The sequence below is a fragment of the Cryptotermes secundus genome, unplaced genomic scaffold, assembly GCF_002891405.2.
Source record: "Cryptotermes secundus unplaced genomic scaffold, Csec_1.0 scaffold448, whole genome shotgun sequence".
NCBI lineage: Eukaryota > Metazoa > Arthropoda > Insecta > Blattodea > Kalotermitidae > Cryptotermes > Cryptotermes secundus.
The window spans coordinates 168,808-183,311 of NW_019731577.1; the positions used below are offsets into that span (position 1 = coordinate 168,808).

Here is a 14,504-nt window from a genome sequence, read left to right on the forward strand (position 1 = left end):
TCAATTTAAGGCCTTTTCATGTGATGTTCCCAGCTCAATGAACTGAGTTAAATATCCTACATTTATGATTATTCCTCGTTTAGTGTTCAAATTCACTCCTCCCCAGGCAAGTCACAAATGGAAGTTTTAGTGTCCTTATTAAATTCTAAATGAAGAGAAAATTAACAATTCTGATCTAAAATCTGTCATGAAGAATCTGAGCTACATTTAGGAATGAAGTTTGTATGTTGACAATGAGTTAAATGTATTGAAGGCTTCATATGTTGGCCAGACTGTTCTAAACAGTTGCAGAGGAAGCAGAATATATTGCATGATGTTAATTTTTTATTTAACACTTCAGTCGTCCAAATGTGCTTTTATCATTGCTGTAGGATGAAACACAATTAGAACACATTTCAAAAACATTATTTTCTATACTGCAAAATTTCTGAAAGTGAGCGAGTTCCATATTTGTGTCAAACATGACTTGTTTTTACTGATTTTGCAAGAGACATGTGAACTGTAATCTCTGAAATATTGGGAACAAAAGAGATTTTCAGGTTAGGAGTACCAGTAGTGCCTGGGTGATCAGCAGTCATGGTGTACTCCATTTCATCTTTCTCTTCTTTACCTCCCTCCCTCTTAATGTGTATACCTTTATTTCCTCTTTCATTTACTCTGTTTTTTTAAACAAATATTATTTTTGGCATGTTTGCAACAAAGTAACAATTAGCATAATTTGCTAAATATTTAATGGAACAAAAACTATTTTGATTAGATGCTGTAGAAACAAACTAAACACATTTATACTCAGTAGTATTTTTGAGACAGGAATGGGGGAGAAGAGGAATGCATATAGGATATTGGTGGGAAAGCCAGAAGGAAAGAGACCACTGGGAAGAATAAGGCGTAGGTGGGTGGACAATATTAAAATGGATCTTAGAGAGATTTTGGTTTCCATAAAATGCTGGGAAATTCTTGAATAGCTGCAGATTTTGCTTCTCCTCAAGAAGGGTTCAGCTCCATAAGTATTATTTTTGAGATATTTAATGAAAATCAGTGAATGTGCCAGAAATGTTTGTACATTTCCTACTTCCATTTTTCCATAGCTAATGTTGCTTTGTTTATATAAATAACAATGTTGCACACTGTTTAACACCTACAATAAAATAGTATAAATATAATTTTTTAGGAAAAGTATTTAGTTCACATTTGCATAAATATCTGAGTAGTTGATTGAGGCACTATGCTACAAGGTGGAAGGTCTCGGGTTCAAGTCTCAATGAGATCATTGGATTTTTCAATTGATCTGATCCTTCCAGCCACATTATGGTCCTCATGTCTACTCAGCCCCTAACAGAAATGAGTACCAAGAAGCTTCCTGGGGATAAAGGGCAGCCAGTACTCACTGCCACCTGTGAGCCATTTGTGTAGAAAAATATGGGAGCCTGACATTTCACAACGCTATGGGCCTCCATTGCCTGTTACAGGGACAGCTTTAGAAATGTAATTATTCAGAAAAAAATATAGTTTTATGTGAAGAGACATTTATGTATTTTATTGTGTATGTTTGTTGTGTGGTAATGAGATATGAATCCATATAAATATTTATGACAGTACATTGTTTTAAGTGACTTTTTTTTTGTGAACATAGAATATTAAATTACTATTATAAAATGTAATCTGATCTTTGCTTATGTAGATCCCTTATATGAAATTAATATGTGATCATGCAGATGTATTCATAACAATAAGAAAAGCCTAACTCTGATGAAACACAATAAGAACTTGGTTTAATTGAGTTTCTGGATATTGTCATCATCTGGTAGAACATGTCTCTGGTCCAATGATGGAGATTAGCTCTTTCTAACAGACTCATTTGAGCAGATGCCTCTCCCCTCCTGAGGACAGAAACAGATGCAGTTTCCAGAATGTGTTCTGTTTAGATTACTAGACAAAAAATACAGAAATTCTGTAATACACTGAACCGCAACTTCATATTCCTGGATTTAATATCTTCCCTCAATGTTATTTTCTACTAACCACAAGTCAATAGCCTTAGTGTTATATTTCCCTCGGTTTAATGTTAGATCCACTGCTCCCCAGAGAAAACGTAAACAAGTGTTTCACTGTAAAGGAAAAGTTGTCCCTGCAGTTAATTAAGTACCACACTATGAAGACATGAGGGTGTGGATGTATTGTACCACCATTCTTGACCTCGGTACTAGATGGAGTTGAGTGTTCAGCTTCACTTCCCTACTGCTTTATCCTGCTAAGGTTAATTACCAGTATCCGAACCCTTTAGAAGTGAATGTTAAGGATGGTAGTATTTGTAATGTTTGTCATTTCCATGGAGACCAAATGCAGGACTGATTTCCATTGCAGAAAGTAGCAGCAATAAATGGTCTTTCAGGCAGTATCACAATGCTGTCCCTTGCCAAGGAATAAGAGTTCTAGACTGTTATCATTATTTTATCAAGCTGCCTGCCCATAATTTTCAAGCTTGCATAGTACATTCAGTGTTATCATGATTCAGAGTGTCCCTCAAGGACTGTAATGTAGATCAATGGAAGGATTATCTGTGAAATCAGAGGTAGAGATAGAAAATGTCAATTGTACTATACTGGTAACATACATTAAATCTGCAACACGATATTTTTCCTCATAAAGACTGAAAAAAAAAGTGATTTTATCATTCATAACAAAATTCCAGAAAGTCTAATGCAAATAAAAACATATCTTTTTGTTATGATTTCTCTATGTAAGCACATGTAATGCAGGACTTGATGACACATGTGAGTTGTCTTGATTTTGATAGTCAGTAATTTTCATGTTCAGCATGTATGTTGAACACAGTTTGAACATTTTTTCTACTATAAACATAAGCTCAAAATCTTTGTCTTACATGTTTGTTTACAATATTTCAGGTGTACTATTGAAAAATGATTATAACAAGAAACAAAAAATGGCCAAAATATCCAGCTAGGATTATGGTCTCTTGTGTTGTGACACTATGTGCTTTGGTAGGTAGATATATCTACCAAATTATGATGTGTCATGTCCCAGAAAACTAATGTTTACATTCACTGCTACAAGAACATAATTAGTCACTTCTTATAGATATAAAAGTTGTTAATAATAAATTATAAAATTATAGTTTATTCAAGTTATGAATTTATGCAATAACAATACATTTTCAGAATAAGATCATTTATACAACTACTCTGACTCCAGTATGCATTTATTCTACTCACAGTACCCAGTATTTGAAATCTATCATTATTTTTTGTTGACTCTCTGACTGTTGCCTCAAATAGTGCACTTCCTGGTACTGTTTCAATCAGTACCACATAGTCTTTGTGTTCTGAGTCATGTGTTCTACCCCGCACATTCACGAGACGATTTAACCTCAAATCTGCGCACTTCTTGAACTTATCTATTCTAGTCACTGCCTTCCGTAACCTGGCCTGAATTTCGGATAACACAAAGTTTGCAGCAGCCAAAACTGTGTCACCAGTGGTTGACAGTGTTTGATAGTGATTACACGTGCACCAGTGTGGAGTTATTCCCGCATCATCACAAGTTCTGTTGTAGGACACTTTCTCAAAGAGGCTCATACATTTTGGACATCCAGCACTTCCATTCATGGAAATCGCATTTTTTGCATTCTCACTATTTTCTCCAGTATCACTGTCTTGGTTTCTACCAAGAATATCCTTCAGTGTAACATGAACATCATATGGAGAGGTTAGACGATCCCTGTTTATTACAATATTCTTTGCCACCTCAGGATATTTTTGTCTGAACCAAAGAGGAATCCAAATGTAGAAGAAAGGTAGACGTTCCTCCAGCCATCCTATAACAGTCTCTCGTATTTTCCCAAATCGCATACCATGATCACTCAGGAAAATTACAAGTGTATTATTGAGTGTTCCGATTTCAGCTAACTCATTAAAAAATTGCATAAATCTAAAGTCCATTGCTGCTGGAGTGTTGTGATTGTTATGACCAAGATTGTTGATCCACAGCAGAGCAAAATAGAGTGCCTCTCTGAAAGTTGTTGCAAAGTCTGTAGCATATCTCAATAAATGTTCAGTGGTTGATGTGGGACCTAAACATATGTCAAGTTGATCTCTGGTCTTTGATTGCAGTTTCTTTTCTGCTGCAAGCATGTATGGCCTTAGATAATAATCAGTTGGAGGATTTATGAATCCAGTCTTTTGATAATTGAAGGTTGACACCTTGGTAATATCTTCTCCAAAGGCTGTGACGTAACCTTGGTTACTGAAGTCACACCATATATATGGGCAATCATCTAGTTCTGATTCTTTGTTTGGCCAACATGTCTTCTTTACCTGGTCCAAGGTGAGTCCAGTGAGGATGGCCATTAGATTTGGGAATGTGTTATCACCCACTTTATTGTATCCCCTCAGTTCAAACCAACCGGTACGATGAAGATGTGACACTGTTTTGGGCATTGTTCGAATCAGGTTAAGGCGAGATATTGAGTCGAGGCCTATGAAAAGAACACTGAGCCTATGTCTGTGTTCTGAATTATTTTTGTGCAGTGTCTGTTTAGCTGTGAGCTTAGTTACGACGTGCGGCTTCATTGGGACAGTTGCATGCATATTGCTATACACTTCATTTCCTTTAGAGCCATCCTTTTTGGTGCTGCATCTGACTAGTGTAAATTCTGACTCTGGCTGTAAGGTAACCTCTTCCTCAAAAGTCACACACTTGCTAATACTGAAACAAGAATTATTGAGAAATGTTGTTATTACTAATTACTGATAATGTCGTACAGCTTGTAATGTGACCATTTAAATAAATTCCCATCTGAGGTTAAACTCCCAACATTCACATATAAATCCTTTGTATCAAGTTAACTGAAATCAATTGAAAGAGAACTAGCCAAGTGTAATTTAAATTTAGTAGAACATGAGCAGAGTGCTGAGGTGGATATTTTGACCTAAGAGGCATGAAATGACAGGACACTGGAGAAAATTACATAATGAGGAACTTCATAATTTGTACTCCTTCCCAAGTATTAGATTGATAGAGGATGAGATGGGTAGGCATGTAGCATTCATGGGAAAGAAATGCATGCAAATGGTAGGAAAACCTGAAGGAAGAAAACCACTAGAAAGACCTAGGCATAGCTGGAATAACAATATTGAAATCTTAAAGATATAGGCTGAGAAGATGTGCACTGCAACCATTTAATATATACACTACTGACAGTAATTATTGGTCAGCACAAATTCATTCTGCATCTGTGGAGACATATACAGTGCTGTAACTTTTATGTGAAGGGAAATGAAATACTTTAATCCTTTCCTATATTCTGGCAGAAGGCCTCTGACAGATCTTTCCCATGCAGATCCATTGCCATTGAACTTCTCATATATAAAACTCTTTTTTTTATTGCTAGTGGGGTGGGACTAAGTCCCTTGTACTGTGGCCACTTCTGGCCTATTGTACCAGCCCCAGATGATAGGCGAGGGTGATTGTGAAGCAATTGGTGGAATGAAGATTGGCAGGGGAAACCGAAGTACTCGGAGAAAACCTGCCCCAACCCCACTTTGTCCACCACAAATCCCACTTGACCAAACCCGGGCCGCTACGGTGGGAAGCCAGCTATGGCGCAGNATTAGGATCACATGACAAGTGAAGGTATGTATGATCTGTGTTTCCTCACTGCTACAGAGACACAAATCTTGCATTCTTGTTTACAGTTAAAAGAGGATACTTGGTGTGGAGTCCAAGTTGCAAGATTCCTGATATGGATCCCCATCATGTGTCTATTAGAAAGCTCCTGAAGTCTGTGGAATCAATTGTGTGCTCAAAGTTTGGTCCACTCACCTACATCAGCACCCCTACTGCAGCACTTGCAGAAAACAACTGGAGTACTCCGTACATTCTCCGGATTGATAGTGCAATGGCACATTACTATGTACCAAACAAACAGAACTATTCCTGTTGCTATGCTGATGTCACACGGGCAGCAATTGATATGAAAGACAACCGGACAGTAGACAGCAAGTATAAGTAAGAGTTACCTTATTTCACCTGATGGCTGCAGATGGTATTAATATTGTATGCAAAAACATCTTTGAGGGTACATTATACTCATTGTCAAAGATAAATCACTTGGGTTCAATAAGATCTCTGATATAAGAGGTTTTGGTGAAAATAGTATCTAGTAACTTTCTAATGATGATGAAATGGTTTATATGACTCTCAGATGATGATGTAACAACACAGATGTTTTAAACACAGCATAGTTACATAAATTGGATTGTTACCAGACCAGAAGCTGGGTCTCATATAAATGCAATTGAAAGTAAAAGACTCACAATAGGCATTACTAGGTACAACATTAGAGTCAATCTCACCGACCACACAACACACTCTCATTACTATTACACTACATATTTTGACCTCAAGAGGTCATCCTCAGGTGTACAAACACGGCTGTATAATTACACGCAATCACATTCGTCTTCTCACTTATTCGATCCTGTATCTTATTCAGGCCCACGCTCAATAATATATCAAGCTCCTCTCACAAAACACAAGTTAAAATATTATTCTAAATGTCAAATTTAAAATTTGTGATTCAGATCACTAGTTATGCTTTCACTTTCACTTGCTATTCAGTCACTTCCTACTTATGCTCATCACTGCGTCAAATTCACTTTAACTAGTTTAATTGTATTATTGGTTAGAAGTTCATGAATTAAAGTTCAATTTTATTATTATTATTATTTAAATATCAGTAGCCATCACGACAAGGACTGTAACAGATCCAGCAACTTAAGAGGACACGGTACAACAGCGAGACCTCCAAAAAGTGACAAGTGCAATCAATATAATAAAATTGAACTTTAATTCATGAACTTCTAACCAATAATACAATTAAACTAGTTAAAGTGAATTTGACGCAGTGATGAGCATAAGTAGGAAGTGACTGAATAGCAAGTGAAAGTGAAAGCATAACTAGTGATCTGAATCACAAATTTTAAATTTGACATTTAGAATAATATTTTAACTTGTGTTTTGTGAGAGGAGCTTGATATATTATTGAGCGTGGGCCTGAATAAGATACAGGATCGAATAAGTGAGAAGACGAATGTGATTGCGTGTAATTATACAGCCGTGTTTGTACACCTGAGGATGACCTCTTGAGGTCAAAATATGTAGTGTAATAGTAATGAGAGTGTGTTGTGTGGTCGGTGAGATTGACTCTAATGTTGTACCTAGTAATGCCTATTGTGAGTCTTTTACTTTCAATTGCATTTATATGAGACCCAGCTTCTGGTCTGGTAACAATCCAATTTATGTAACTATGCTGTGTTTAAAACATCTGTGTTGTTACATCATCATCTGAGAGTCATATAAACCATTTCATCATCATTAGAAAGTTACTAGATACTATTTTCACCAAAACCTCTTATATCAGAGATCTTATTGAACCCAAGTGATTTATCTTTGACACTGAGTATAATGTACCCTCAAAGATGTTTTTGCATACAATATTAATACCATCTGCAGCCATCAGGTGAAATAAGGTAACTCTTACTTATACTTGCTGTCTACTGTCCGGTTGTCTTTCATATCAATTGCTGCCCGTGTGACATCAGCATAGCAACAGGAATAGTTCTGTTTGTTTGGTACATAGTAATGTGCCATTGCACTATCAATCCGGAGAATGTACGGAGTACTCCAGTTGTTTTCTGCAAGTGCTGCAGTAGGGGTGCTGATGTAGGTGAGTGGACCAAACTTTGAGCACACAATTGATTCCACAGACTTCAGGAGCTTTCTAATAGACACATGATGGGGATCCATATCAGGAATCTTGCAACTTGGACTCCACACCAAGTATCCTCTTTTAACTGTAAACAAGAATGCAAGATTTGTGTCTCTGTAGCAGTGAGGAAACACAGATCATACATACCTTCACTTGTCATGTGATCCTAATTTGTAAGAAATATGGATGGATAAATTTAAAGACTAATACATATTTTATTTTCAAATCTGAAAGTTATTAGAATATTGAGAATGGTAGTTAAAGGGTCATGACGGAATATAAGAGTTCTTTACATGGGATGGATGCATCAGTCTTCTCTAGTTCCCCACTGCTGAAGATTGGCTGCACAGGTGGATGGAGGAGTTGTATTGGCTGGCCAAATCCCAGCAGGTAAAACATGGACACCAGAGTGACGCAGGCAATTATGGCAACCACCCGGAGACATGGCTTTGTCTGTGACCCCAGTCCCAGCATTGTGACTACAAGGCACAGAGGAAGCCTAGCCACTTCTGGAAGAAAGAAGGAAAAAATACACAGGGCCCTTAGGTAACTACACTGAAATCTTTATCCAGAAAAATATGGTTGAAAATCAGAATTTCCAGATAAATTTTAGCTGAGAGTTTCTGTATCCAAGTCTAAGAAAATGCATCCATCAATCTGAAAGCTGGTACTAGGTCACATATGGACAGACAGAGACATCATTTCCATACAAGGCTTTTTTTTTTTCTTTTTGCAATTTGTATCTGCAGTGTGGTCCTGAATGAAGGAGGATTATATCTTCTAGTCACAAGCGTGCACACGCAAGCACACACACACACACACCATCTTCGTGGATTTGTTCATGCATAGACTGTTCCGTACTCTTGAAGAGTATGCTGGTCCCTCATGAGGCCTGCTTCTCTTATTTTGAGGAACTTGAGTGTGTCTGTTTTTACAACCCAGTGCCAGAACTCCATCACTGAGGGACAGGACTTATGAGACTCATGTGCTTAACTAATTAAGCTCTACGCCATGAAGATGTGTGGGTGAGTGGATGTAGAGTTTCATGCTTTTTTAACCTTGGCACTAGGTGGAGGTGAGTGGTCAGTTTCACGCCCCTGCCGCTTTACCCCAGGGGAAAGAGCCCCCGGTACCCATTGATCAGGACATTAAGTGGACCCCAGAGCCGGCTTGGACTACGTGGAGAAGAGAAAATTCTTAACCTTACTGGGACTCAAGATCCCACACTTCAGTCGTCCAGCCTGTAGCCAGTCGCTATACTGACCACGCTATCCTGGCTCATATACAAATACACACACACACACACACAAATATACACGCTCACAGGCCGCGCCATAGCTCAAGCGCTTAGTCGCTGGCTTCCCACCGCGGCGACCCGGGTTCGATCCCGGGTCAGGTCAAGTGGGATTTGTGGTGGACAAAGTGGCGCTGGCACGGGTTTTCTACAAGTACTTCGGTTTTCCCTTCCAATTTTCATTCCACCAAATTCTCCAGCATCATAATCACCCGGGGCAGGCTACAATAGGCCAATCACTGGCCGACGTGCCGAGTGGACCCAGCTGGACTCTCTCCCCACTATGCGAATTTTATATACACGCTCGGCCGCATGATTTTGTGTAACCAAAAGGTAGAATTAAAGATGTCCGTCTGCTTAATTACTTAAACACCAAGCCATGAAGGCATATGGGCCAGTGGAGGCATAGTTCCACCATTCTTGACCTCTGCACTAGATGGAAATGAATGGTCAGCTTCATGTCCAGGCCGCTTTACCCACGGAGACAGAGCCTCCGATACCCATCGGAAAGGGGGCTGTTGGGTCCCAGAGCCGGTCTGGACGCTGTGGAGGTAGGAAGAGATCTCTTGCTCCTACTGGAAATTTAACCACGGCCGTCCAGACCTTCGCTGCACTGACTGAGCTACCCTGACTCCATTTGTGTGGCCTGTATTATACGAACGTCCTGGATTTCCGGTAGCCGGTCGGGGATTCAAACCAGATACCTCCCAAATACGCGACATGGCCTGCAGCTTATGTACTGTGTAGCGCCGAATGTGAAACGTTAAGCTAATGAATGACTGGCGGAGGGGAAGGGGAAGGAAAGAGAAGGTGAAAAAGCAGAAGAGAGTTATCATAAACTATTCTCCATTCATCCATCCACCCCCCCCCCCACATACATATGTATAGAGACCACTGGACTCTAAAGGGTTGAGAAGATCCTGTCAGGATAACGGGTCATGTGGCCGAGAACCTAACCAGATATCACTTGTCAATTGCTGTTTAGCAGGTCGAACTTTCTGGTCACCGAGTCGTAATCACTGTACGAACTGCCAGGTGGTTGAAGCCCTCCTGCGGTAGCCCGAGACGTGAAACTGTAACCGCTCATTCTAATTGGTGGACTATTGTGTATTAATTATGCCTATATTAAGTAAATACAGAGAGAACCCGGCAGATAGCCAACTCTCACATGCAGAAGGGACATAGTTCAAGTTTTGCTATGTGGACAGGAAGTAACATCTGGTACTTTCCTGGAATTCTGGCAGTTTCAGCAAAGTCGGAAAGTCTTTGAGAATTTGAGAGCTGACAGCTCGGAACAGCGATAACTTAAAAGTGGGAGGGCCGGAGCCTCATCCCCTGATCGTAATGCATCAAGGGGCTGTCAACCTTAGCGTCAGGTCAGCATCTGCCAGAATCACATAGCAAAGCAACATGATTGGAAATTCAAAATTTAGCGAACCTCCTAGTTTGAAAACTTAACCAATGGCAAAAGTGGAGGAGTGGATTTCTCTTGGAGTCTGTGGTTCGTGGACCTCAGGATTCAGAGAGAGAGTGGATTCCACCTCAAGGAGTCTTCATCCAACTTTCGGCGAAGTCAGTCTCAAATTTACAACTACGTTCCTTCAGAAAAGAAAGTATTACATGTTAATTACAATTAAGTGTAAACATTAAGTTTCCGTAATATTCAGTGAACGGAAGTGAATTAAATCATTTCTAAGTGCAAAAGTCTGAAGTGGTGTGTGATTGTAGCGAAAGATTCTTCCTGCCCTGCCCGAGCCAGACCCGTATAAGACCCCGGGATAAGAACTCACCTCTACCAGTTTCAGAGCAGAACCCAGATACTCCCGTCTTTACCTACTTGCGACACACGTACAGGAAGCGAACTCTCGCCTACCAGCTCGAACAACCACAATTCTTCTCCCTTCCCACCTAACTTCTCGACATCCACGAGAGGAGGGAGGACAGTGATAAGTGGGCACAACGTAGGATCAAGGGAGGACGGTGATAAGGGCAACCAACAAAAAGGGGCCAACGAAGTGAGCGGTTAGAGAACTGACCACTCACCTCCATCTAGTGCCGAGGCCAGGAAGACTGAAGCTATTCCTTTGCTCCCCCATAAGTCTTCATGGCGTGGTTCGTAATTAATAGAGCACATAACAAGTTTGCCTTTTATTTTACCAACTTTCTCATAATATCATCACTATATATGTAGTCTTCGACCGCCTCTGTAGTATAGCGGTCACAGTTCCTGCTTACAGATCCAGAGGTCCCGTGTTCGATTCCCGGCGCTACCAGATTTTGTGAGAAGTAGTGGGTCCGGAACGGGGTCCACTCAGCCTCGTGAAGATAACTGAGAAGCTGTTTCAAGGAAACAGCGCCTCCGGTATAGAGAACCGAGATTAACGGCCGTGGGGATTCGTTGCGCTGGCCATGCGACTCCCTCTATCCGCCAAAGGTGACACTAACTTCGCCGACAAGCGGCGGCCGCTCGGTCGGTATAGTTCGCTTGCGGACTACAGGCCACCGAGTTTAGTTTTTTAATCTGTAGGTATGATAGTCTAGAAGGAACCAAAAGTAGCTTCATATGAATTCGGAATAAAAATTATTATGGTACTAATAAGAACAGTAAAGATTATTTTCCCTGCCGTAAGCCGGAACTTCATTGCCCTGACAGTGTTCATATATTGTATTTCCATTTGGTTTACTCATTGAAGGAAGCGTCGATCGAACCGGATAAATGTTATTTGCATTTTCAGCAGAAGAAGATGGCGACATCTTCTCTTTTCCGACGAATGCCCAGCACCGGATTGAAGATGGCGATTTTGAATAGGTTACGGTTATTTTTTTCATTCCTTGCATCAAATGGGTTACAGTTTTATTTTCATTTTCAACGAGTTGTCCGTTATAAAATGGACAACAGCAGTAAACAAATGGTACACTCAGTTCTACCTCTTCAGTTAACAAAGATATCAAACCGTACACCATGTCTGAACAAGAATTATGCATTTAAATGCAGATATGTGTGACAAGACAAAAGAACAACACCAACTGCACAGGTAACGTTTGTGCGTCCATTTCGTTATTTACTTGAAATTTTTATTTGTTGCCAATCTTGTGGAAATCCGTTTTGTTTTGTTTTGTTTTGTGTGTTTCAGGTCCCGCTGATATCCTCACCGTGGCGAGCGGGCGAAACAAAGAACGGTGCACGCCCGAAATTAAAGTCATTGTTAAATTAATCTCAACATCTTTCTTTCTGATGAAACTTTTTTTTTTTCTGTTAGTCGTCTTTGAAAACTCATGAACACATAATAGTTTCCTCGTGTTAGTCTGTAGGTATTTTTTTTCCATATTGTACTAGTGTTAACTAAATTTGGTGTTTATATCTTTAATAAAAACTTACGTGCCGACTTTAATAAAAGTAACTTTGTGTACATAACTATTACTATATATGTATGAACGTAAATATACTATACTCGTACATATAGTGGGTCCCAGAACAGTTCACTTATAATTCTCACCTTCGACGGTGCAGACGGAGTTTGTGCACTAATGGCAGAAAATCTTATCTTCCCCTATAAGGACACAGCAACGACATATTTGTAAGCCATTTTCGCTTCTTATTGCAGTTTTATGATATTATTGCCCTATAAATGAAGGGGCAAAAATACATAAAGTGTATAGTTTAGTATGCATTAATTGGATAAGAAACCTCGTCAGAGGTGTAGTTCTTTTATGCATGACGTCTGTCTCCTACCTAGGTATGTACAATGTAACATAAGTCGAAAGGTCATCAGATTTACGGCAATATCAGGAGATTCGGCAATCATTTCCATGGTGTAAAATGATTAGAAATTGTTTTTATACAACTGGCTTTATTGAAATAATTTAATTTTATGCGAATACTGTATAATACATGACGTGTGAAACTTACAAGGTAATATTCGCGAAATGTAAATTCCTAGGACAAGTTCAACTGCAATTTATCGAAGGCCCAAATAATATATGTATAATAATAATAATAATAATAATATATGTAAATGTTAATTTATGCTGCCAATACTGGGATGCTTGGAAATTATATAAGCTGCACCAAAATGAAAATAGCTTGGCAAGATTCTATGTGGGTCGGCGAAACCAAATTTGATTAAAATTGCTCAAATAGTTTGGGGCTCATACTTTGAATGGGCAGAGAAGATGGACTAACAGATAGTGTTGAAATGCAAGAAACAGGATGTGCGTTTCTGGATTGGTGTTAATTACAGTAAATTCTGAACTCACGTGAAAGGTGTCAAACGCTTGTTTCCATCAGTGTACAAATGTAAAATTTAGGAGATGTCTTAAAGCAAAAAAAAGAGAGAGAGAGAATTTTGACGTTGTATACCCATGGAAACATGATCATATACTTTTTTCGAAATCAAAGTTTCAAGACTACACGTCTTAATAATTTTAAATTAGTTATATTGAGAATGCATCGTTCTTTGGCCAAAGAGGATAGTAAAAAAAAGAAAAGTTAAGCTATCCCTGTACCAGGCCGTGAAGGCCAATAGGGTTGTGAGACGTTGAGGCTCCCACATTATCTAGATGGCGATAAGGTTGCAGCCTTACGCCCCGGGGAAATTATTTAATTAATTCCTGGTACTCATTTCTGTTAGAGACTGAGTCGACCCCACGGCTACAGTGCGGCTGGAAGGATTAGGTCAATTGAAAAAAAAAATCCAATGACCTCAACCAACTACGTTACCACGTGCCCCGGCCAAAGAGGATAGACTTACTGAAATGCCAAATTTAATGGTTCCTTGTTAACCATGATAATTGTGCATGGCCACACCTAAGCACTCAATAATTATCAGTTCAAGAAGTTCTCTCTCTGCCCACCATAAAAATCCTCCTCATTCATTACCAATTCCAGCCACAGTATTCTGAAACAAGTCTAAGAATTTCAAATTAATTATTGTATTAAACAAGTGGCGTGTGAAATACTGATGACGATTAGCTTTCCAGATTCACTTCAACAATATTCTGTACGAAGGTGGAAGAGAATTCTTGTAGGAAATACAGATTTAGGTCCCGTTTTTAAAATATAACCGTGTAACAACTTCTATGTCCTCTTCCACAGCATTCTTCTCTGTTAAATACTCTTTAAGTTCTGTTAACCCCACCGGCAGCGGCCTCCGTAGTCTAGAGGTAACGTTCCCACCTCATGACTCGTGGTACGCGGGTTCAAATAACCGGCGGAGGTCGTCGAATTTTTAAGGGCGGAAAAATTCGGGGAACAAGTCCTCCGGGAGGGACTTTAAGCTGTGTCTCCCGTGTCGTAACTTTACGGCACGTAAAAGAACCTCATATCCCCAAAGGGGATCACTGAGCCAAATTCCAGGACGTTTCCCGCCCAACAACAGTCTCTAAGGCCTCTGATAGATGGGGGAAGCATTATAGACACCG

The 14,504-nt window shown here is 39.5% G+C and overlaps 1 protein-coding gene across 5 annotated transcripts in view; it reads right to left on the reverse strand.

Annotated features, from left to right (window-relative positions):
• Nucleotides 1-3,118: 3,118 nt before the first annotated feature.
• Nucleotides 3,119-14,504, reverse strand: part of LOC111867149 — an 18,232-nt gene continuing 6,846 nt past the window's right edge. For 3 of the 5 annotated variants that reach the window (XM_023856725.2, XM_023856724.2, XM_023856726.2), the window contains exons 2-4: nucleotides 8,083-8,298; nucleotides 7,562-7,874; nucleotides 3,119-4,725 (exon numbers count right to left, since the gene is read on the reverse strand). In XM_023856725.2, the coding sequence (XP_023712493.1) occupies nucleotides 3,147-4,725; nucleotides 7,562-7,874; nucleotides 8,083-8,263 (2,073 nt within the window). In that variant the 5' untranslated portion in view covers nucleotides 8,264-8,298 and the 3' untranslated portion in view covers nucleotides 3,119-3,146. Of the gene's footprint in view, nucleotides 4,726-7,561; nucleotides 7,875-8,082; nucleotides 8,299-10,521; nucleotides 10,541-12,462; nucleotides 12,521-14,504 lie in introns of those variants that run through there. The other 2 variants (XM_023856723.1, XM_023856727.1) reach the window with 2 other exon arrangements.